We start from the raw sequence: 25,450 nt of genomic DNA on the forward strand, positions 1-25,450 counted from the left end.
TCTTTTTATCATAACAGTTCTTGTGTGAGCTGTGATCTTACTGCACCATCTTTTTGCCTTTTTCTTTTTCCAAAATTTGATGACCCTGAATTTCTGCTAGATACCATCTTTATGTTAGCATTCATAAAGTACCTTACATAACTGGCCTGGAATTAGGTGCAATTTCAGTAAAAAGTAGCTACTCGTTTTGGAACTAGATTCCTGCATTCAGAGATACATGCCATAAAAGTGTAGGACTGCTTATTTGGTATTTTTGGTCCCTACTTCTGTTCAGGATCATTCTTGAAGATTAAGAAATGACATATCTGTATATTCAAATATTATGTCATTTGACATATAGAACATCTTCCCCCCCTTTTTTTTAACACATAGCAAGTCAGCAAGGAACTTTTTTAGTGCTCATTTCTCTAATGTGTTGAAGACTTTCCTGGGAAATAGGATTTGAATAAATGTTGGTTTGACCTCTGTAGTGCGGGTTTTAACATGCTTTTCAAATAGTGTAAAGGTGCTAATTTCAGACAGCTTTAAGTTTAAGAGCGACTTGTTCAAGTAATATTTTAACTTACTCACTGCAGTTTTTAATCAGTATTCTTTCTCTTAAAGGTTTTTTGATCTCTTTGAAAAATGTGATGGATATAAATCTGGAAAACTAAAACTGAAAAAACCAAAACAGTTGCAGGCAAGTTTGTCTTTATTTTCTTGCTGTGGTATTTTATAAGTAGAAAATTATTTATTTACGTAAATCCTATGTTTCCTTTCTTTAGGAAGTGCTTGATATAGCAAGGCAACTCCTTGTAGAACTTGGCCAAAACAATGATTCTGAAATTGAAGAAAGTAAAGCAAAACTTGAACAGCTAAAGACTGTGTTAGAAATGTAAGTGTCTAATTTTCAGGTTTCATAGCAACAAAATTCCATCTGCTATTTTGACCAGTTACTACTTGGACTGCAATGGCTTTCAAATATATAATGATATATTAATTCAAACACAAGGATTATCAAGAGAAAGGATGTCGTGTTTGACATTTTGAAGGAGAACTGGTCCGTCTCTCTGATTTTTCTCCTTATCTTTTTAATTGAACTTAATGCTTTATCTAGTGTCTAAGTATACTTTCTACATGAAAAAAGTTACTTTCTTTGATCTCAAATTTTATCTTCTTGCATGTTTTTAAAATGAAGGTATTTGAGTGCAGGGTCTGCTTCTTGCAGTGTGTGACATAATGAGGTCTGATTGAGACAGTAAGAACTTTAACCATGTGTACTGTCTACTTGCAGGAAGCTTGGAGGATTCCAAATACCTAAGACTTTGTATATTAAAACTAAAATATTTAATGATTTAAAAAAAAACCAAAACAAAAACCAAAACAAAAACCAAACACCTAAGGCTTCAAGGTTTGTTAAAGATCTGGGGTCTCAGAACTCTAAATGGTAGTAGATAATTTGAGTTTAAAAAAAAAAAAACAAGACAAAGACAGTTATTATTGAAATTTATTATGATTGTTTCAAATACTGAGTTCTACTTGAGAACTTAATTGGCTAATAAAATAGCTGTCTACACTGCCAGATCAGATTCTGGGTACTGAGAGCCACTGTAGTTGTGGATGTGAACAGATAAATTACTTGTGCAATCTGCAAATGCTTTTTTTTTTTTTTTTTTTGTCTGTCAGTGTTAATGATCAGTGTTGGGAAAAAAAAGTAGTAGATAGTATTTTTAAATGTTTCATTGTAGAATGGTTGATATTTCTGTAGTCATTCTATGCTTCTTGAGTTAGGTTTGTTCTAAGCACTGCTTCAATAAACGGTGGTCAAATCCACAAATGTTTTACTCCCTCTTCCCCTCTCACTTTCCCCTGTTCTTACTTCAGGTATGGCCATTTTTCAGGCATAAATCGCAAAGTTCAGTTGACATATCTTCCTCATGGTTGCCCAAAGACTTCCAGTGAAGAGGAAGGTATTGTATTACTTTGCACCTAATCACTTAATACCATGTGTATTTAAATAGCTATGGACTAGTGGTATAACATGTCTTGATGTTAAGAAGAAGGAATATGTTGTTCTGAATGAATGTTTGTATTGTTGGCAGATACTCAGTGTCTCTTAATCTGCTAAATCGTACACCTAAAACTATGTAGTAAATTTATATTTTAACACTGTTCTTTTGTAACAGAAAAGTAGGGTGAAATGAAGCTTCAGTGATTCACCAGAAACTGTTTTGGGACCAGGATGGGAAAATCCCACTCAACATTTACTGCTGTCTTGAAAACTTTTATAAGCTTTTTTGGTCCTTGACCCATGGTTATTGGCTGACATAACTGTGGGGTATTTAGCATCCAATTTGTTTTAATTTTTCTGTTTCAATTTACTTTTTGCTTCAGATTTGATGCTAAATATTTTTCACTTATGTTTTCTCTGTGATTTTAACTACTTCAGGTTTCTCTGTTTAATTGCCCATTTAGTTCTCCAGTTCAATATTTTCTTAATGTTACAACACTACTAAACATTTATAATGTTGCAGAGATCCTTTACTGAAGCCCTGCACAGTCCAAATATTTTTGTTCATTTGCAAAAAAAAGAAAGCCAATAGATTTAGAATATGCTTCACTACTAAACTTCTCTCTCTGTGTACTATTAGATAATAGAAGAAATGAGCCATCCCTGCTTCTGGTTCTAAAATGGGGAGGAGAATTGACCCCTGCAGGCAGGGTTCAAGCAGAGGAACTTGGAAGGGCTTTCAGGTGTATGTATCCAGGTGGACAAGGTAAAAAAAAAAAAAAAAAAAAAAAAAGCGCGTTGAATGGCATAAAACACTTCTGAAGGTAATCAAGTGCAAAATGAGAGTTTGAGCAAAATGTTTGTTTGGTAGGAGATTATGCTGGATTTCCTGGATGTGGTTTACTTAGATTACATAGCACTTACCGACATGATCTCAAAATCTACGCTTCTGATGAGGGACGAGTTCAGATGACTGCAGCAGCTTTTGCAAAGGTACACTGTGAAATTGTATTTTCAATTTTAAAAATTCTGATGATCTCAAGTTTGTTTTTTCTATTGACGGCTGGGAGAGATTTATGGTTTATTAGAGTACAAAGTGTATAATGAGGCTGTGTTTTAAAAGACATGTATTTTCAAAGAGTATTTAGTTCGATGTGAAAAAGCATCCAATTAATGTGCCAAGCATTTTAAGTTCTTTGAGCAGATGCAGACAGATTTTAATTGTACAGCCCTATCAATATAACTTAGTCTTTTCCAGTAACAACCTCCAAAATCATAGAATCATAGAATGATTTGGGTTGGAAGGGACCTTAAAGATCACCTAGTTCCAGCCCCCCTGCCATGGGCAGGGACACCTTCCACTTGACTAGGTTGCTCAAAGCCCCAAGCAAGCTGGCCTTGAACACTTCCAGGGAGGGGGCATCCACAGCTTCTCTGGGCAACCTGTTCCAGGGTCTCACCACCATCGAAGTAAAGAGTTTCTTCCTGATATCTAAGCTAAATCTACCCTCTTTCAGTGAAAACCCTTACCCCTTGTTCTATCACTACAGTCTCCCTGATAAAGAGTCCCTACGCATCTTTTCTGTATGCCCCCTTTAAGTACTGGAAGGCTGCTATAAGGTATCTCCAGAGCCTTCTCTTCTCCAGGCTGAACAGCCCCAACTCTCTCAGCCTACCCTCACAGGGGAGGTGCTCCAGCCCCCAATCATCTTCATAGCCCTCCTCTGGACCCCCTCCAGCAGGTCTGTGTCTTTCTTATGCTGAGGGCACCAGACCTGGATGCAGTACTCCAGGTGGGGTCTCCCAAGAGCAGAGAAGAGAGGGAGAATTGCCTCCCTCGACCTGCTGGCCACACTTCTTTTAATGCAGCCCAGGATGTGATTGGCAACATTTTTAGTTTGCACCTTGCTTATCTGTTTAGTGCTTATTTTCCTCAAATTTTGCCAGATTTCTGTGACAGATTGTGTGTGTGTGTTGGTTAAAGCACAGACGTTAGAACTGATTTGAGATAATGTATTTATTTTACATGAGTAAAAACTGCAAGTTTCAGTCACTTCAGTGATTTGAACCAGAAGATTTGGGGTTCAAAAGGCAACACTTTTCATTGAAACCATCTTTCTTTCATTGGTTTGTAAATTTATAGAGGAAATTAGAGAGTTTGAGCCTATTAGAAATGTGGAATTAATAAGCTACTTCGCATATATTTTAGTGGGAAATTGTACAGACTATATATTCATGCTTTTTTTGGAATTAATAGAAGAGCTTTCTTAAAGTTTTTACAGGAGACTTTTTACTTTGGGCCTGTCAAAATGGATACCTAATAAGTAAGACATGGTAGCAGTACTACATCTTGGCACTTAATAGAAATCCTTTCTTTACATTTATTTTTTGATGTGAAATTATAAAAATTTTGTAGTGATGTTTAAAAAGCATGAACTTTTTTTTTTTCATTACAAACATGAATTTATAGGAACTAGTCATATAAAAGACAGAATTCAGAACATCCTACATCTATAATGCTTGCCAAAGTATTCTTTTACTTAGCTTCATGCTAGGCAAATTCCTGTTTTGCTCCTCCTCCCAAGTAGCCCTTTGCATGCATAATACTTCTACTTGTTAATAATTTATTCACTTACTTCCTCATTTCAGTGATCTTTTAATTGTGTAAGAGGACACAGACAGTGCAAGTGTTACATAAATACTTTTTAGGTGAATGAGTTTCAGTAATAATAGAGTGATAGGGAGGTTTAGGTCTCATGGGGCCTTTGTAGGTCATGTAGTTCAACTCCGCACAGCACAGAGCCAGTTTGGATGAGGTTCCTCAGAATCATATCCATCCAAGTTCTGAGTATCTCCAGGAGTGGAGACTCCACAGCCTCTCCAGGTTTTTAATTCTATCCATCGTGTTCAGGTTGTGTCTCTGTTCCTCCCAAGCAGCCCTTCCCTGCTTCCACCTTCTGTATGTTCCTTTTTCGTCCATGCTGACCTTCTGCATGATTTTCCATATGTCAGAGTGCACTGCTCTTTTGCTTTGAGGAGGTTGTCTCTGGAGATCATCCAGCTGTCCTGGGCACCTTTGTCCTTCAGGACACTCCTCCATAGGATTCCATGAACAAGCTAAAGTCTGCTCATTTGAAGTCCAGGGCTCTAATGCAATTATTTGTCTTGTTCACTTCTACAAGGATCTGTCATAATATCAGGTTTCAATTATGAAGGCTGCCATTGACCTCCACATTCCTGACACTTCTGAGTAACAGGTCCAGAAGAATGCCTCTGCTCAATAGTTCATCAGTAACCTGTGTCAAAGAATTTTCCTTGGTGTTTTCCAGATATCTGGATTGCTTGTCCCTTGCAATATTGCCCATGCATGAGGTACCCAGGTCTAAGGGAACCCATGGAAAACAGGGCCTGCAGTCAGGAGGCTTTCTCCAGTTGTGTTAAGAAGGTTTCATCTGTTTCCCCTTTTAAGTTGGGTGGTCTGTAGCAGAGGCCCACCATAATGCTGCCCTGTGCTTATTTGTCCTCTGAGCCTTACAAATAAGATCTCAACTTGCTTGTCACTGGTTTGAAAGCAAAGGTCCTGGTGTTCAAGCTACTCCTTTATATACAGCCCAACTCTGCCTCTTTGCCTTCCTGGCTTCCAAAAGGCCCCGTATCTGGCTATAGCAAAACTCCATTCATGTGAACTATTCCACCACATCTTTGTAATCTGAATAAACTTAAAGCTCTGGAAGTGTTCAGACTTCTCATTTCTCCTGTTTGTTTCCATGCTGCATGTGTTGGGGCAGAAGTATTTCATCCATTTGTCCTGCTTTCTCCTTGGTCAGCAGGCTTGAGGAGACACCACTCCATTTCCTTCCTTATCCTAGACCCCTTCTGTTGCCAGAAAAATCACAAAAGTTTCCAGCCTTCTCCATTTTGGGAGTCTCCATTCACCTCTTTTTCAACTGTAGACTTTGATTGTCCTGTGCCACAGAGAGTTTGGGCTTTTGCCTTTGTAGGGTCTCTGCAAAGACCCTGTCTGTCTCCCATTTGTCGTCCCAGATGCTATTCAGTGTGCTAACTCCTCCCATAGCTACTATCTGGTGACTCAATGCCTTGAGCACAGCATGTCCCCCATAAGTCAGGCTGCTGTTGCTCCCAGCCTCAGGGAGAAGGCACCATGCCCTCCCTGCAACCCAAGACCTGAACTGGTATGGCCTCCCAGGAGCAATGTTGGCACCACTGAGATGCTAGGGTCACTTCAGCTCGTGTTGGGGACCATGATTTATGACCTGTCACCATCACTGTTGCACCAGCTATAGCAACCCTGCCCACCAAGGCAGTGTTTTAGGGGCCATTTGTATGCAAGTATCTGCATTGTCTGCCAAGTCCCTGTTTATCTAACCCATAGGCAAGTGATACAATCTTGAATTTAAATTAGAGTTTTGGGTGGTTTTTTTAAGATACTATATTCTCATCTTTATGTGTTTGCCTGATTAATTGTATTATTCGCTTCAGGGACTACTGGCCTTAGAGGGAGAGCTGACTCCTATTCTTGTCCAGATGGTAAAAAGTGCTAATATGAATGGTCTGTTGGACAGCGACAGTGACTCTTTAAGCAGCTGTCAGCATCGTGTTAAAGCAAGACTCCATGAAATTCTCCAGAGAGACAGAGAATTTACTGCTGATGACTATGATAAGGTTAGCATATTATTAGTTTCCTATAAAATGAAATAAATAGCCATTCAAATTCTTGTGTAAAAGTAACGAGCAGTGATTTTATGTATCTATTTTGAAAAATTACTTGTGTGCTTGCAAATAGTTTGAACTACAAAGGAAGCTGCACCAATTGCGATATTAGATACTTGGAGCTGTCTTGCAATTTGAATAATCAGAATACCTACAAACTTTGAAATAGGAGTAAATAGGGACCTCATTCATAAATCTTTTTCAATGTTCCATTAAAAATATTTTAACTATTCAAGAAATGAAACAATTTTCTTTACACTTTCTGTAATCTTTACTTTGCCAGCGTGTAGTATTACAAAATGTATTGCCTGCCTACTGCAGTTGTTTCAATATTTGATCCACTACAAGGCCTTTTTTTCAATTCAAAGAATACTAAGATGCTGAAAACCAGTAGAATACTTTCTAATCAGTGAAAGGAAATCTCATTAAAATGTTAAAGTAATGCATATTAATATAGTTTATGCTGACTTAGTACAGAACACACATGATTGTTCCTGGTTTTAAATATAAGTAATGTTTGTTATTGTTAAGAAACTTCTTTCTCTTTCAATTGCCTTTACTTTTTCTGGTAAAACAACTAAGTACAAGTCCTCAAATGAGGTTTAAGCTTAAACTGCTGTTTTCTAAAAGGTATCGAGAGCAAATTATTGAAAAATAATTTTACTAACCTGCATGTATGGATCTATGTGGATTCGTTTAAAAATATAGATTAAAAGTGTCATCCAAACCACTGCCAGCAGTGGATTCAGCAGTACTTGGAAAAAGTGAGAGGATACAAGGTCTCAGGGGTTTATTTATTTTCCCCCTTCTTTTGCTGTATAGATATAATGGGATTTGAAATGTGGCTGGAACTAATAGAGCATACTCTTCTAAGACAGTCACTGAAAGTAACTAACCTTTGGGATTATGAAGTGATAATTACTTTGGGGGGATTTTTTTGTTTGTTTGTTATCTTAACTTACTTGCAATTTGGGAAAACAACATGGGGTTTTTTTCTGTGCCAGAACATGTTTCCTATTGATTTACTTGGTCATAATAGGTAGGAACTGCTTACTATTAGGTAGAGGGCAGAAGTTTTCCATATCCAAATTATCCTATGCATTTGAGGAAACTGGGGAAAGTGCAAATATGTATGTGTGTTATGAATATAAATTATTGTTTAATACTATTGTTTGCGTACTTTGGATTACACAGACTTTTCTGAAAAAATTGTGAGGCTAAGCCTCACTTACATGGATTTTGACTGTATTGTTTTAGTGACACTCAACCTGATGGTGATAATTTGTAGCTCCTGCAATTTCTATAATTAAGTCACTCTGAAGGACATCTTGTATGTTCTTGATATATGTGCATTTAAAAGGTTTCTTTTTGTTTGTGTTTGTGTGCTGCAGTCCTATAGAGACAGAAACCTAAAACAGGAAGAGACAAACTTTTTTTCAGGTATCAGTTACTACTGCAAATCTGGTGGTTCTTTCCAGTTATGCTAAGTAGGGTACTTTGTAGAACAAAAAGTATTTTATAAGGCATGTAGCCTAACAATAACATTTCTTATATAATTTTTTTAAGCTTTTGAATACAATAGTTACTTGAAAGGAAGTTATGGAAAGTTGCTAAGTTTGTACAAAGTTTTAAATGTCTTCAATTTTCCTGTCTTGGAACAAATTTGAGGAACTCCTGAAATTGCTCACATTTACTGGATAGAATTAGTTGCTCTATGAATTTCTTGTTACCTTTGAATCTCTAGTAAATCTTACTACCTTTTAATGTATTTTCTTAATGCCTCAAAAGGAGTAGATAATTGAGAAATAGTTTCCAAAATTAATAGCAACCTGCTTGAATGCTTTTTTCCAATACTTGGAATCTTTCAGACGTTCCATTTTATCTCTTAGTTCTTTCAAATCTGGTCAGCTTGTTTAGATAATTCTGTGTTTATTTTAAATTGCAGCTTACTCCATCTGGAAGCATGTCATTGATAAAATCAATGCAGGTTATTAAAAATCCTGTAAAGACATGTGACAAGGTCTATTCCTTGATCCAGAGCTTGACTTCACAGATCAGGCAAAGAATGGAAGATCCAAAGTCTGCAGGTACTTAAACATTTTTGTAGTTGTATTTAGTTTCTCTTGTTCATATCTGAGAGAAAATTGTAACATAACTTTTCTTCATTAAACTAGCTTTTAGCAGAACTTTAATAAACAACGGGTTGGGGATTTTCACAGTCTGATTCCATATGCATAATTTTACAGTAAAAAGCAGGAGAAACATGTGGTCATATCACAGATAAGGGCTCTTAGTGGTGTTCAGAAGTTCAGGCTAGTCCTCAAATGTTTGCAGAAATTCTTGTCTTAATTATTTGAAACTCAGTAGTCCACAAAAGTAATAGGAAAAGCAGATGATACTAAAGCTAAGTTACATAGGTACATTTTCATATTTAAGTATCTTTGCTGAAAATCTGTTTCTTGCTGTATGATGTGTAGTAGTATTGCACAGAATGATGCTCAGTATTAATGGTGGTGAACCAGTGACACCCGAAAACTAGAGCTGGAGATGACCATAGTGCTTTTTTGGTACTAGCTAAATACTGGAATACTTGCTATCAGTGTTCTCTGCAGTGTGTAGTTTGCAAGCAGCTTCTGTTCTGAAGTTTAGCAGTAGAAGTGTCACCTGTACATAATATCAGTGGGTGTTGTCTATTTGGTCTAATCTCCTGTCCTGGGATGGGGATAATCCATCCTGTCTACCAGGCTCTTGGCTTTTGCTATTGACACACGCAGGAGAGAGAGACAAATGGGATGTGTGGTCTGTTCTAAAACAGAGATGTTGTGTCGTGGTTTAACCCTGGCCAGCAACTAAGCACCACGCAGCCGCTCACTCACTCCCCCCATCCAGTGGGATGGGGGAGAAAATCGGGAAAAGAAGTAAAACTCGTGGGTTGAGATAAGAACGGTTTAATAGAACAGAAAAGAAGAAACTAATAATGATAATGATAACACTAATGAAATGGCAACAGTAGTAATAAAAGGATTGGAATGTACAAATGATGCGCAGGGCAATTGCTCACCACCCGCTGACTGACACCCAGCCAGTCCCCGAGCGGCAATTCCCCCGCCCCCCCCTTCCCAGTTCCTAAACTAGATGTGACGTCCCATGGTATGGAATACATCATTGGCCAGTTTGGGTCAGGTGCCCTGGCTGGGCATGAGAAGCTGAAAAATCCTTGACTATAGTCTAAACACTACTGAGCAACAACTGAAAACATCAGTGTTATCAACATTCTTCACATACTGAACTCAAAACATAGCACTGTACCAGCTACTAGGAAGACAGTTAACTCTATCCCAGCTGAAACCAGGACATGTTGTCATGCTCCACTTCGTCCCTTCTAGAATTTTCTCCCAGCTTTTTTTTTGTTGCTTTTTTTAATGTATCATCTGTGCTGTAGGACACTCTATTCTTTGCTGTAGCTTTGCTTAAAGGGTCAGTAGCGCATTTCTGCAGCGAAGCTTTCTACTGTCTGGATGTAGCTATGTAGCTGTGATGCTTTCAGCACTAAAATTAACCATATGTGTACGTCTGTTCCCTCTTCTTAGAAGTAATAAGTTAATTTATTTGATCTCTTTTATCTCTCTGCATTCAACTGTTACTACCATGTAATTAAAATTTCCCTTTTGTTACTTGGATGGTCTTGATGACTTTGATGACTTGATGTGTCTATCCAGATATTCAGCTGTACCACAGTGAAACACTAGAACTGATGCTGCGCAGGTGGGCCAAGCTGGAAAAAGACTTTAAAACAAAAAATGGAAGATATGATATTAGCAAAATTCCCGATATTTATGACTGTATAAAATATGACGTGCAGCACAATGGCTCCTTAAAATTAGAAAACACGATGGAATTATACAGGCTTTCAAAGGCTTTAGCTGACATTGTGATTCCTCAGGTAAGCAATTTCAGTTATTAAATAGAATGAGTTGTAGAATAAATGCTTTTTCAAATTTTGTGAAAACATCTACTCTGCCTTTTCTATTGAAGGTTCCTGTATTGTGCAGTAGTAGAAGCCTTTAACATTACCTCTTACTTTCTGGTAGCAAGCTGATTATTTTTTGTAAGAAAAATTTTATTCATAATTCACTAAGCTGTGTTCAGAATTAATTTTTCTAGGAAATTAAGATATGAACATGTTTGCTTCCTTTACTGCAGTGTAAAGTGGTTCATCTCAGCCATTCTTCATAGATTTAAGTAGAACCCCTGTGAACAACTGTGCATTCTGAAACTGCATTTAATTTCATTCTTCCTGCTTTTAGAAATTCCATTTTCAGGCTCTTTGCAAATTACAGTTAATCCTAATCTATCTAATTTCACTTGTCTTAAGCATTTTAAATTTTAAAAGACCTTTCTGCTGCTTCAAAATGCTGACACTCCCTGACGAAAGTGTACACATTAAGTATCATGGAATTTCAGGCCAGAAACAGACAAGTTAAACTTCCACATACTACAGGCTGTTAAACTCAGGTTAGCTCTAAAAGGTTGTAGACTGCAGGACATTGAATTGTTTTGTGATAACAAGACAGAGCAGACTAAAGCTTTCCCCATGTGTCCCTGCAGTTAGAGCACTGTTGTAAGAGCAGTATTGTGCATATTATATGCAGCAAGTGAGGGATCTTCTTCCTTTCCCCATCTCTCAAACTGCCTGATGGCACGGAGGACAAAAAGACCAATGATGCAAGTATGTGTTGTGTTATATGGGCCTGTTAAGCTTAAATTTTGAATAAAGTGTTAGAGAAGAATAGGTAAAAATGAGAACACATACTGAAGGAAGAAGAACAAAGAAAACTTGATAAGAGTACATAATGCAAAGGAAAAGTGCTTATGTTGCTCTCTAGGGTAGCAAGAATATCCATCAAAATTATGAGAGCACTTTCATGTCATGTATAGAACAGAGCATGAAGCTTCTGGAAGAGAAGATTTTAAAATATTGTAGATACTGTAACAGACATGATATTTTTCCAGTTGTATTTAACTACTATTTTCAGTATTATTTGAGGCGAATAGGAGATCCTTCTGTGGGGTGGTTTACCCCAAACTAAGATAGACATATTAAATAGATAATATGCCTATGTCTCTTTATTGACTATTTAAAAGAAAAAAAAAAGTTACTTGAAATCGGGTGAGATGAAATGCATCATAGATGTCTAAATCTGGAGAGTGCAGTGGGGGGAGGAGGAGGAATAATTCCCTAGATGTTTTGCTTAAGAAAAAGAGCTTCATTGTACCCGAAGGTGAATCCACTTTTGTGGTTTAACTGTTTCTCTGTGTCAAATCAAACAGCAAAAAGGCAAACCACTTGTTCCTTGAAGGGATGCCAGTAATCAAATGTAATAAAGATGTTAAAACAATTTGCAGCCAGAGCAAACTAACAGATGACTAATTGGCTTTAATATACAAGCTTGAATTAGAAGGCATTTTAATCTTTAACTTAAAAGTCAGTTTCTTCTTACACAGGAATATGGTATTTCTAAGGCTGAGAAACTAGAGATTGCCAAAGGTTACTGCACTCCTCTAGTTAGAAAAATCCGTTCTGACCTTCAGAGGACTCAAGATGATGATACTGTAAATAAGCTTCACCCTCTGTAAGTCTTTTACTTTTTCACATGGTCACATTAATTTCTGTAAGACTTAATGGAGATATTCCATAGCTTTCATGTTTGAAATGTCTTACTAGCTCATAGTAATTTTAAAAGTATGATTTATTTATTTGTTGACAGCTATTTCTAAAATAGGAACACATCTCATTATGGTCTAATAAGTTCTGGGTTTTTTTCTTTCAAGTTACTCCAGGGGTGTTATGTCCCCTGAACGCCATGTTCGTACACGGCTGTATTTCACCAGCGAGAGTCATGTCCACTCCCTGTTATCCACCCTTCGTTATGGTGCCTTATGTGATGTAAGTTGAACACTTTTTCTGATAAAGCCCTGATATTTTGAGAGGAACCAAAAGGACTCAACTGTACTAAGATTGTGTCAATTGAAAGCTTAATTTTCTTAGATGGCTTTGAAATTTATCACACTTTTTCAAACATTTGATTTCTTATTATATATGCAGAGACATATTTCAAATTGCTGGTGTGCACACTGGTAGAAATCAGCAAGCCCTTTAAAGTAATGCTGAATTCCATTGGTGTGTTCAGCCGTATATGTTATGGTCTCAAAGAGATTTGAAAAGGGCAGATAATCCATTTTTTTCTCTTATGTTGTCAGCTATAATTCTTTCAACTCTTTTTCCTTCAAGTCATCATTAAGGGTTCTCTTGAATTCACTTTTGGACTGGCTTACTATTTTTGACCGTTGGCATATTGTCAAGACCTCCCTACCTGACTACAAGAACGCTCATGTAATGCCAAGTTTCTCCTGTTCAGTGGATTGTCTTACTTTCCTATATTGTTGTAGAATACCTTGAAGGTGGTGCATTATTCTCCATCTGATTGGTTTTGAAACCAAGGACTAAAAAAAGCAAGGTCTCCAGATTCAGAAATGACCTAATTGAGCTCTTGGAGAGGATAAATCCAGCACCACAAAGCCTACATGGCTGCTTCTGAGGCAGAGCTTGATTAATATACTAACTTTTGAAATAGTTGTTTTGACATACTTGCTTCTGGTAATAGATAACTAAACTCATTAATGGCAAAAGCTTTTTTAATCCTAGACCTTTGTGACATGCTACAGCAGACACAGTCCTAGTTTTAGGCTGATAAACTTTGACATTTCCTTTAAGGTGGATTACTAATTTTTTTTTTTCTAGAGCATGAAAAAAGGTGAATATTCATTTTAAATACTTTGGGATGTAATGGTTGTATTTCTTCTATATACTAGAAGCCTTCACTTCCTCTTTGTGTTTGACTGGTAGAGTGGTATCTAGAAACATTTTCCACAATATACTAGTTGAAACTAGTTTATTGCAAAATTAACAATTCCCATAAGGAGAGTTTAAAACAGTGTCTCTGTCTACAAGACATATATCATCATTGGCAAAAGAACATGAAAGATACACTGAAATAAAATATGAAAAAATCTGATATCCATGTTTCATTCCATGAGTAATTTTAAGTCACTTTTTTTTCTGGTTGTATCTCTGTTTTTTCCTTAGCTGTGAAAAGCTTTGTACTTCTGCTGTGAATGTAAAATCCATGTAAATGGGGAAAAAGGGAAATCATCAGTCTTTTTAAAAAAAATTGTTGGGGTTTATTTGTTGATATTTTTTTTCCCCTTCATAAGGAATCAAAAGATGAACAATGGAAACGAGCTATGGATTATTTAAATGTTGTCAATGAACTCAATTACATGACACAGATTGTTATCATGCTTTACGAGGATCCAAACAAGGTATTTAAAATGGATAAGTATCTTCAGAAACGAGTAGTACTAAGTTATGTACTAAAGTGTAAACCTATTTAATCATTTCATTCAGGAACTTTCTTCAGAAGAACGTTTTCATGTAGAGCTGCACTTTAGTCCAGGAGCCAAAGGTTGTGAGGAAGATAAAAATTTACCAGCTGGGTATGGATACAGACCTGCCTCCAGAGAGGTAATAATTATGCCTTTCTTTAAAGCAAAAGTTTGTTTTCCTGGATGCGGACATACCTAAAATAAACACTGGGCAATTGTTAGGTAAAAAAAAAGAAATGTGATTTTTATTTTGGTAGAAAACTGTCTAGTAAAATATAGACAGTCCCAATGTATTATTCCATTTTGAATGGACACTGAGGTAATGGGCAAAGATAATTTGGACCTTCTAATGCCTTTGCCAGAATTTTTGCTAGAAATATGAAATACTCATTGTAAGAAAAGTGATATCAACATCAGTGTCACATCAGTGATATTCTGGCAACTGAAAGAAACATTTAAGAAAGCAAGGTAGTTTGGCATGTTATGAATACAGATCGTTGAGGAAGGATTGATATTTTCAAAGATGTATGGGCAGGTCTGTGGAGTTACCACCTGCTTTTTGAGAAATAAATGAAATCAGAGCTTCACTGGAATTATTCTGTTGGCTTGTGGGGCCTGGATTTTATTAGTATGTCAACAGAAAATTGGAGTAAGATATGTTGGATGAACAGTGTGGTTAATTAGGACCACATTATCATATGCAGTGGCTGGTTAGGAGCAAATACATAGGTTATTAAAGTTATTTCTTCAATAATATGTGATTTACATCTTGTATTTTTAGAATCATCTGGCTTTATGTTTACACAGAAGATTTATTTAACAGCCACTTCTATCTACATGTTGCAAGGTGTGCAGCTAACTTGAAAATGAATTATGTATCATTTGCAGAATGAAGGCTCGAAGAAAACCTCTCATAGAAATGATAGTGATGAGGAGGCACACGCTCCTAAAAGAGATGAAGCAGACCGGTCAGTAGTGATGTTCAAGCCAATGGTATCAGACCCAATTCACATACACAGAAAGTCACCCCTTCCAAGATCCAGGAAGATTGGTTCTGTTGAAGTAAGTATTTATGTTCCAGATAATGTCTTTCACAGAAATTAACTTTTGCTTACTTTTAACAAAACAAAACCAAATGTAATTCTGCTTTTGATTACACAGAACCAGTATGATGTTATGCCTCACAAAAGGGTTGCTCTTACTCTATGGGAAGTACTTCATGGCAGTAATTTGTCTGAAGGAATTTTTTTTTTAAATGAATTATTATTTTACAATAAGTCTTATTTCCTTTTATCTTTTTAAACCATTTTAGAAAAGCCGATATTTGAAAATGAAGACTTTTTCAGTCTAAACTTACATCTTCAAACTAACATACATTGCTTTTGTATTCATCCTTACAAGACAGCTGCTATTGGGAATTAAGCAAAACTTCAGGGTCATCACGCTGAGAGGGAACAGAGGCATTGGGGGTGGTAGGGGAGGTACAGGAAATGAGAGACATGTCTTCTGCTGTATTTGCTTTCACGTGGGGTGAAAGTGACTCCACTTGTCAAGCATTTGAAGGTAAGAGAATAAACCGGAAGCTTTCTTTTTCTAAGTGGGTAGGGTTTGTGTTTCATGAATTCTTCAGATAACATCTTGAACAGTCTAGTCTCCTGTGTTGAAGGCCATGACATCTAGGTGTGCTTCACAGGTACGGCTTTAATGTCACAGAGGTGGGGTGATGCACGGCAGTATCACTGATACCATTCGTACAGTTGAGTGGCAAAGCTTCAGATGGTGCATAGAGGCACTTCTGTGATATTAACGCTAGAAGCAGACTAACAGCTTCTTATTGCCTCATTTTCAGTTGCTTAAAACCATCAGAAATGAAGATTCATACTAAAAGCTTTTCCTTTCATGTTTGTGTTGGGAATGGGCTGTTTGTATGCAATGAAAGTGTCACAGATTTGCAAGTAACTTGGTTATTGGTAGCGTGGAGAGAAAAAGATGCATGGTCCCTTCTTAAGGGTATCTGTATAACTTCACATGACTTCCATAAATTAACAGAGATAATAAATGTGAATGTTTTATATATTCTATTTCGAAGTTTTATCATAAACAAATGCTCACAACATCCATATTTTGGATTTTTAAAAGCTGATTTCACTATGATCATGCAAACTCCCCTCCTAGTTATGAGTTCAAATACACATAATAGTCTATTACTTCAGACTTAACCATTTTCATAAATTATGTAGAAGTTACTTTCAAAAGGTATCAATAACATAAATTGCTAAGTTTTGACTGTGCAGATAACATGTTCAGATGGAATTGTTTCAGCATTCAGTGCCTGTTTATTTGCTGGAAGAAAATAGCCAATTTAAAGAAAACACACACTGAAACTTTTTTTGAAAAAGTAAAAATGGAAGTTTCATCTGGCCTACTGAAATCTGCAAAACCAGTATTTGGAATACTTAAACCAAATGATATTTTGAAATGTTTAAAAAAAGTTATTGCAACTTAAACTGCAACTGCCTTGAACATTTTTTTTTTTTTTCCTTCCTCCTGTAAGGCAATTCTCTCTTCACCTATGTCCATTAATTTGTAAGGACACTGTCAGGTGTGAGATTATATTGAAGTTTTAATCTGGGGTATAGTCAGCAATATTTACATAAGGATCACAACTGCGATTGAGTCATGGGAAAAAAAAAGCAGAGTTCTAACAGTAAAACAAGAAAGTATGGCTCATCGACATTGGAAATCAAATTCTATATGGCTAAAAATGTTGATTGCTAATGATACATAATGATGTAGGGCATGGGGGACTCTTAGCCTGACACTGTCCTCCCTTGAAGTCTCGATAGGTGTCCAGCATTAGATAACTCTTAGGGCTTTTTTAAGGTTGGAAAACTACTACCAGTCAGGTTGGTGCTACTACCAGTGAGTCAGTTGTAAAGTCTCAAAGGCAATTCTAAAAATGAGAACCTTTTAGATAAGGTTATAGACTAGAAAACTATTAAGTAATAAATAGGAAAGTTTAATGTACTTAGAGGGGGAAAACTATTAAACAGTATGTCAAGGATAACATATTCTGTTTCCAATGTGCGGGAAATTCTTAGAGTTATGCATCAATTATTGATAATGATTACTTTTCTCTCGTATCTAATAATTAGTCTACCAGAAATTTGATCATAGAGTTGTCTTAAAAGATACAATTGGATGAAAAGATAAAAGTGGAACTGATAACTTCTAATATTGTAATATTACTCTTTCCTGTTTGCTGTTTAATAGTTTTAAAAGCAGGATATAAAAGGGTGCAAACAGATTGGGTTTTTTTCTTTTCTGTTCGTTTGGCTCTGTTGAATCTAACTTTGCATGCTTTGCTGTTTTTTGCCCCCTTTCTCACTTCCAGGAAGAGAGCCCCCTGAGTGTGTCTAGCCCAGAGTGTATTGGTACCTGGCTGCATTACACCAGTGGTGTGGGTACTGGGCGTCGAAGACGCAGATCAGGGGAACAAATCACTTCTTCCCCTGTCTCCCCTAAATCATTGGCTTTCACATCCAGTATTTTTGGCTCATGGCAACAGGTTTTTAAACTTTACTTCATTAAACATTATTATGCATTCCAAGCAACAACCAACTGTCTTTAAGGACATCTAATCCCTTGTTATGGATTATGTGTGAAGCAAATTCTTCCACTTCTTAAAATTACTTCCCGAGAATGTTTGGGGGGAAAAAGAGCAAGTGCATGTTTTTCCACTGAATGTGTTACACGTTTTCCTAAAAATTTGGTTTCTTTATAGGAATTGCAAATGTTACCACAGTAAAAAAGACTTAGTCTACTGCCTAATGAAAGAGATTTCTGCTTTGGTTTAGTTGTCCTTTAAGACTTTAAAAACAACTTTGCTTAATTTGGTGGTAGGTAAATTGAAAAGCTTTTTTTTAATAATTGCAACCAATACCATTTAAAATAATTTATTTGGTACTTCATATTGCTATTCAAAACTTGTTTTGCATATATCATATTTTCAGTGGCCTGGTATTAACTACTGCAGGGGAAAAACTCTAGCACTAATAATTCTTGCCTTCTGTATCTGGAGGTATCTGAAACTCCCAACACAGTACGTCATCCATTGACTTGTACAATATTTCAAAGATTTTTCTGAATACTGGGGGGGAAAGGCAGGAAAAAAAGAAACAATAAATTTTTTGAAGTACTAGTGAAGATCTAAAGATTGTTTAGTATGTTGAGATATTGTTTACATGTATGACAATGGATGGTGTTCTGTTAACCATATCCTTTTTCTTTGAAAATTTTCATAATTTCTTTTTATTGTGCAAAATTCTAAAACTATTTACATAGGAAAAGTTGATATCAGTAAAGGCTGTGAGCATCTGAAGATTACGCTGATTGAGCCCGTGCATGGATCAGTGATTGTATGGTGTCCTCAATAGCTTGTCTGTCTTTCCTTCCCTCCCCTCCTTTTTTCAATACAGGCGCAGTTTAGGAGAGTGCATTTGGTAAAATGAAATAAAATGTCTCAAATGTCTGTTCTCATATCGGTCTTGGTCTGTGTCCTTTCTCATTCTGAATGCTTGCTTTGCACCACTCCATTGCAAGGAACTCATATGTGTAATGGACTCCCTTCAGAAGGGGATATTGCATGATCTTTCATGTTTCCTTTACATTCTTTTACTAACACTTATCATACAGCTTATTAACACTTGTCTGTCTGAAACAGGCTGCTGTATCAAGTTAAATGGACATTTCATGCTGCTGTTCTACTTTCCCTTATTTTTCTGTTTTTTATATCCAGGTCTTATCAGAAAGCAATAGTAACTTACGAACACCAAGAACTATTCTGGAACAAAAGCAGAGTGGTCTAGGTATGTGCCTACAATTGAAATTTTCTTTGTTAGCAGCTTTTCATCTGCCTGTTGTTCTGTACAGTTGTACATTCTTTGAATAGCTTTTATGTTAACAGGACCCAATAGTATTTGTTATCAATAATATATGCTGAGTGTCTGTCTATGAACTGGACAATTTTTCTGCAGCAAAGTTTTTAAATAAATTATAACTGAAAAGAACAAATTGTTTGAGACTGTTCACATTGACTCTGTACTGCTCACAACAGGTACACAGCGTTATTTTTAACATAAAGTAGATGTTTAAGATAATGTAGTTCATGACTGAGTTTTTGGGTTTTGCAAGAATCTTTTGGATTGAAATGGCCTGCACTGGAAACTGTTAAAACACTTTTCTCAAAAATTAACATTTCCTACTGTGGGCAATTGATGGAATTGAAGGTGTTTTACTGAGGGGAGGGGGTTGGGGAAAAAACCTCAAGTTTCTTGATAATATCAGGGGTTTTGCACACATTCCCTCTCCTAAAATCAATTTCTTCCTTTCAGCATTAGAATGAATCATGCAATAATTCAAGGAGTTGTTTCAAATTCTTTTAATTCAAGTGGTGTTTTTCTGTTGCTTCTTTGAAACAGGCATACATATGACTCAAATGCAAAAATAGGAAATCTTGCACTACTGTAAATCAATATTGCATTTTTTTCTGTGTGTCTTGGGAAAAATTAAGTGTGGAAAATGCATAAGCTATATGCATAAACTTAGAAGTAGCTTTTCTGTCTTTGTAAAGAGCTGTATTTTTTCTATGTCTAATCTTTCTGTGATACTTTTCTCCCTATTATATTTTTCCCTTAGTAAAATGCATACATCAGGTGCTCCTGTTTATTGAAGTCATGTTTTTTATTGTGTGCTTGCTAAAGTTAAATAACTTTTCTTTTGCCAATGTGTGACACAATATGGCTTGTGGAAGTTGATGTATTTCTGTGCATAGATTAAGGTATTACATTTGATGTGAAAGGCTTTTGCCACAGACCAGGCACCAATTTATTTTGGCTGTGATTGGTCACATGTGCTGGTAATGTTACCTCCCACTGGGTCATTAAAAGTAATGAAAGGAAGTATTGCTGGATAGATAGTTGTTTTTCAAAAAAAATCTGCTGCTACTTATCTAAAATGTAAAAGATAAGTTCTGAGTGAAAAACCACTTCTCCTTTCAACTAGTAGTAAAAACTAAAGGAAAAAAATTGCAACATTTTTTTCCATTTTGTTCATTGTTGTTTGTAAATAATCATTTATGGTTGATTACAAAAGTTATTTTTATATTTCTGTCTGTGGCCTTCAGTGATTTGTTAAAATTCCCATCCTAGTGGCAGGAGTGTATGAGTTGTAACAAAAGTACTCTCACTTGCATGGACATGTACAAAAGTCTTCTCAGGAAAGGAAGTCAAGCTAGACTTGATGAAACTTTTAGGTATTTTCAGTTTGTAACATTGTCAATGATAGTAGCTGAAATACGAATAGAGTATTTCCAATTTGGTTAACATTTTGTTGGGGTTAGAAGGGAAATATTTCCATATTAAGTCTGTGGAAATGCATGAGTACTTCATTGCAGCCTGTCATCTCAAAGTTTGATTTGGATGAAAGCAATGAGCAGTATTTTTCCAGTGTATATTTGTTTCAGAACTGCAGCTTTTAAAACACACAACTTTCACATCATCATCATCATCATCATCATCATCATCATCTTGGTTTTGTTTTGTTGTTTTGGTTACGTATACATTGATGCTAACTGGTAACTTTTCTTTACCAAAAGTGAAAACAGGACAAGAACTCACTTTAAAGCCAGTCCTCTCTTTGCACATATAGCAGAGGGTGCTGTGTCATGAGTAGAAGCACAATAAATTATGATAGTTTCAGCCTACAAGTACCACTCTGACATTACAAGCATATTGTGAACCTGTCCAAGGCACTGCCAAAAGCTGCCTTTTGTGTGGTAAGAGCCATGTGCTTGCATGCTGCATGCATCCCCAATGTGAATGGACGAACACCTGGTTGTTGTATGTATTTTCTCTAACTCCCATCAGGGTCTCACTGTGCGGGCCTGTTTAGCACCTCAGTGCTCGGGGGTTCTTCAAGTGCACCTAACCTACAGGATTATGCTCGTACTCATCGTAAAAAGCTGACTTCTTCTGGCTTCATAGATGGTATGTGCACACTCTCGCACATGCACGCACAAATCCATGTGCCACATTAAACCTCTAAAGAGAAATCCTAGGTTACTGATTTTAATGGAATCCTAGAATCCTTTGCCTTAGTATTAATTGTATGAGTTTCTATTGCTTCTTTATTGCCTGTAGCTTGCTTATGTTTAACTTAATAGCATAGTTAATTCTTGTTTTTGTCTTGAACACTAGCTCACAGACTTGTAATGCGTGCCAGGAGATTTCAGCAAGTGCATTTTCTAAGTAAAATAAAATTTTGGTTTTGAAATTCTTTTCTCATTTTAAACTTCAGGTTTTATCATTACTTATTGATTGTGAAATGAAATAAATTACTTGGAGCATATACAAGGAATGAAAGAAATTATAAACTAATAAGTTAAATACTGATGGTGAAAATTTTAGGATTCCTGGCCTTTTTTCAGTGGGGTTTGGATTACAAAGGAGCAGGAGGTTTTCAGTTTTAGATAATCTGGGGTAGAGAAGAAACTCTGGCTAGATTTCAGAATGCAAAGATGCCAAAGCACACCATTATAACTCTGAAGGTGAAACAGTATTCATGCTGTTTTCCTCTCAGTTCACTACTCAGTGTTCAACTCTAACCTGTTATAAGCTTGTATGCCAGAATCACGAGCTCATTCTGCTTGTTTTCATACACTTCATTACACATCTTGTAGTTACCAAGAATCCAAATTTTCTTCTTTTTAACCTCTGTTTAGATTTTAGCCCTTTTACTTGGTCCCTTCTGCATGCCACTCAGTTCTAATACCTTCTCATCTTTTCTTTTTTTCTTTCTTCTTCTTTTCCTTTTTTAAAATGTCCCTCTTTTGGTAGCTGTTACAAATTTCAGGTACCTGTTTTTCTCTTTCTCAGACACCACACGCGGTTCTGCTGTTAAAAGGTTTTCTATCTCATTTGCTCGACACCCAACCAATGGTACGTTTTGCTTTTATTTTAAAAACAAAAACAAAAGGTTCCTTGCTTCTTCCCTTTTATTTTTATTTCAAATATGGGGTGTACAGTATCATCTAGCCGTCTGTCGTTCCTAACTTCAAGGACAACTCCAAATATATTTGTGACCATTAGATATCCTAAGTCCCTTCTTTACCATTCATTAGTATAAATACAGTATCAAAATTTATTCCTTAGAAAAATCCTTGAAAAAATCAAAGTGCTACTGTTAATCATGATCTCTGTAATAAATTATCCTCCCCAGTTTCTTGTGTGATCAGACTGTATGGTGTAAGATAAAAACAGAATTAAATCTGATCTTTATTGGGCATACACTTCTTGATAGCTGCTGCTTCTTCTTTGTCTTTCTCCTGCTGAACTGTTTCCCTGAGCCTCCTGATGCTAAATTAAATCACTGAATTGACATGGATTTTATTACCATCTTCCTGAAGTGATGCTAAATTAAAAAACTAAAGCAGAAGCTTTGACTCCATTCCTGGTAAATTGCTACATGTATCATCGAACAAAAATTTATTTTACCTTATCATACTTCTCTGTTCATCGGATGTGCAAATTACTTAAATATTGCACTAAAAATCACAGCAAGAGAGCTTCCTGTTGCTTACATTGACCTCTTGAGCTTCAAGAGTGAGAGTTAACTTGTCTTCAGTCTACCATAGTTACAAAAAAAGTCTGGTTTAACACACAGGACAGAGGTACGTCTTTCTCTTCCTCAGCAAAATATTTCGTGCCTACCATTCTATGTGATTAAATAGGCACAAAATGTCTCCTGTTCATGAAAACTAGACTTGGTTTTCAGCACCCCCCAGATCTTAATGTAGCTTTTCCAGATTTCTTAACTGCAGTTTTAAAATGTGCGTGACTGCTGGCTGAGTACAGTTATGGTGTTATTATTGAAACTGCAGTGGAAATCATCAGCATTTTCATGTTAGATTCAAAATATATTTGCTTAGAAACAAGGATTAAAAAAAAGACTGAGTTTTTGTTTGGCTTTGCCGAGAAGCAAGTAGTCCTTTATTATATGCATTTGGAATCCATAGTGACTTTTTGTACTGCAATGCTTCTTGAAGGGAAACTGCTATAGGAAGGCTGAATTAATACCATTAAGACTGTTTTTGATCTAAAAGGCCAATTCTGGTGTCCTATTTCAAATAGGGAAGTTAGGAGTCCATTTTTTATCTTTAGACTCAAACCAAATAGTATTTCCAAAACATACAAGGTCTGAAAGTAAGGAGTATCAGTGTCTAGTAATGTGATTACTTTCTGTTCCATTTAGCACTATCTTTTTGTGACTGCATTCTTTAAAAAAAGATCTAAATTGCTTTTAATGAATGCATTGATCGTTCTGATTCATTTAATACAGCAGTTTTACCACACATCTTTTACACGATTAATGCATGCTGTATAAGCTCCTATGAAACCTAAGTATATTGCAGGTTTCCAAGGGTTCTCTACTAACATAAGAACATATTGATGTTTTGTTTGTCCTCTGGGCTGTCATTTTGATTCTCCTTGTCCCTTTCACTCTGTTTTTTCTTATTTTTATGTTGTTATCACACCCTCTTAACTCATTTCAGACTCCCCCCCCCCCCCCCCCCCATCTTTAGTTCAAGGAACATGGTGAAACAAGTATCTTCTGACAGTGCTTTACCTTATTTTCTGGGCCTCTGTGCAGAACACCCACACCTCTTTAGGTGCTGGTCCATTTCCTCTGTGGAATTTCTAGGCTCCAGTGGTATGTCTCTATAGCTTTTAAATGTAAGACTGCAGGGTGGCTTTTTGAGATGATGCGTTAACCCTTTCATTGTCTTGCCTTTTGATGGGGACAGTGCTTTAAGAATAAATATAACTAAAGCCCAAAGGCTGTTAGTTTACAGGAAATTGCTTTTTTAAAGGGATACTGTCAGGTGGCTTCATCATTAAAATTAAAATTTATTTCTCATAACATCATAAAATATTTAAATAAAACACTGAAGATAGGTTTCCAGGGCATCTTTTAAGTCATATCCCTTAGATGCAAAGATACTACAACAACATGGTGGGATATGGCTATCTGATAGCAGAATTCTCAAAACCGAACAAAAACCTATGGAGAGGAAATTCCTGAAAGAAGAAAATGGTTTTTTTTCTTTTTTTAAAGGGCATAGGTGTATTTTGAAATTCCTTTCTGGTTTTCTGTAACACTGCACTATGATGGTAATAGTTATTAAAAAGTTAACCTGACATTGTCCCACTACATTCTTTGCAAAATTAAAAAAATTAATTCTCATTCAAGTGATAGTGACTTTTCTGTCAGGGTGCAGAGATAAATCTTGTATTTTACTGTAATGCAAAGAAAGGGTTTGCGCTTTGCATGCATGCATAGTTATTTAGGATATTAATATGTATGCCAAACATCTTAGTGCTTACACTGAAGCTTAGCTACTGCCTTTATAGGAAGATAGAAATTAAGTATGTGGTGGTGTTTCTTTACATGAAAACCAAGTTTCAATCATATGCAACATTTTATTTGTAATATAAGTGAAGCTGACATAAGTATACTTCAGCTGATTGTATATTTGAAGCGACTGTCCCTCAAATATGAGTATGGCTAAGGTGTATCCAAGTATAAATACAGACATTTGGGGGTTGAAATTTTGTTGAGTTACTTCTCTATGCAAAGCACTAAGTGGGGAATGAATGGGGAACACTGGATATCACAGAAATATTGATACTTATTATTTTAGGGGAGGGAACAGTTCACAGTCATAATGCTATCTCTAATAAATGTACCTTGAACTGAAATTCTAAGCATTATTTCATTCACTATTGTTTCTTCATTTAAATATCTTAAAAGAAATGTAGCAAATGTAATTTTACAATATTGACTTGCAAAGTTGTAATGTTACAGCTGTATGTTGAAAACACTAATGGACATATTTTCCTCTTCTGAAATGCAATTGGATGAAGAGCTGTTCATTGAGTTATCAAACTTGCATCACTGTAGAGAACTACAATTTTTTTTTTTTGCCAAGATGTTTAAATGCTTTTTAGTATGTTAGTAATATGGAAATGCATGGTTGGTGTGTGATCAATACTAATGTAGAAAAGCAAAGTCCAATAATTTTTTTTATTTTGGGTTGCTATACTTACCTGTTCTAATATATGAAACTTAGAGTCTTTTAAGTACTGTTTTTAAATGCATAAAGGTAGGTGTAAATCTGTCTTACAACGTTAAAACATGTAACATCAAGGTACAGAAGTGCTAACA

At 36.1% G+C, this 25,450-nt stretch overlaps 1 protein-coding gene across 11 annotated transcripts in view; it reads left to right on the plus strand.

The window, feature by feature from the left end:
- Positions 1-25,450, plus strand: part of PPIP5K2 (diphosphoinositol pentakisphosphate kinase 2) — a 53,419-nt gene that overhangs the window by 22,167 nt on the left and 5,802 nt on the right. Inside the window, exons 12-29 of one of the 11 annotated variants that reach the window (XM_075019501.1) lie at positions 604-683; positions 769-874; positions 1,864-1,949; positions 2,631-2,756; positions 2,862-2,983; positions 6,491-6,673; positions 8,667-8,808; positions 10,441-10,664; positions 12,227-12,354; positions 12,554-12,668; positions 13,997-14,104; positions 14,190-14,306; positions 15,056-15,229; positions 17,562-17,735; positions 18,966-19,035; positions 21,094-21,213; positions 22,102-22,164; positions 23,876-23,935. In XM_075019501.1, coding sequence (XP_074875602.1) covers positions 604-683; positions 769-874; positions 1,864-1,949; positions 2,631-2,756; positions 2,862-2,983; positions 6,491-6,673; positions 8,667-8,808; positions 10,441-10,664; positions 12,227-12,354; positions 12,554-12,668; positions 13,997-14,104; positions 14,190-14,306; positions 15,056-15,229; positions 17,562-17,735; positions 18,966-19,035; positions 21,094-21,213; positions 22,102-22,164; positions 23,876-23,935 — 2,198 coding nt within the window. Of the gene's footprint in view, positions 1-603; positions 684-768; positions 875-1,863; positions 1,950-2,630; positions 2,757-2,861; positions 2,984-6,490; positions 6,674-8,666; positions 8,809-10,440; positions 10,665-12,226; positions 12,355-12,553; positions 12,669-13,996; positions 14,105-14,189; positions 14,307-15,055; positions 15,230-17,561; positions 17,736-18,965; positions 21,003-21,093; positions 21,214-22,101; positions 22,165-23,875; positions 23,936-25,450 lie in introns of all 11 variants that reach the window. The other 10 variants (XM_075019502.1, XM_075019503.1, XR_012648823.1 and 7 more) reach the window with 10 other exon arrangements.

The sequence above is a fragment of the Buteo buteo genome, chromosome Z, assembly GCF_964188355.1.
Source record: "Buteo buteo chromosome Z, bButBut1.hap1.1, whole genome shotgun sequence".
NCBI classification, from domain to species: domain Eukaryota; kingdom Metazoa; phylum Chordata; class Aves; order Accipitriformes; family Accipitridae; genus Buteo; species Buteo buteo.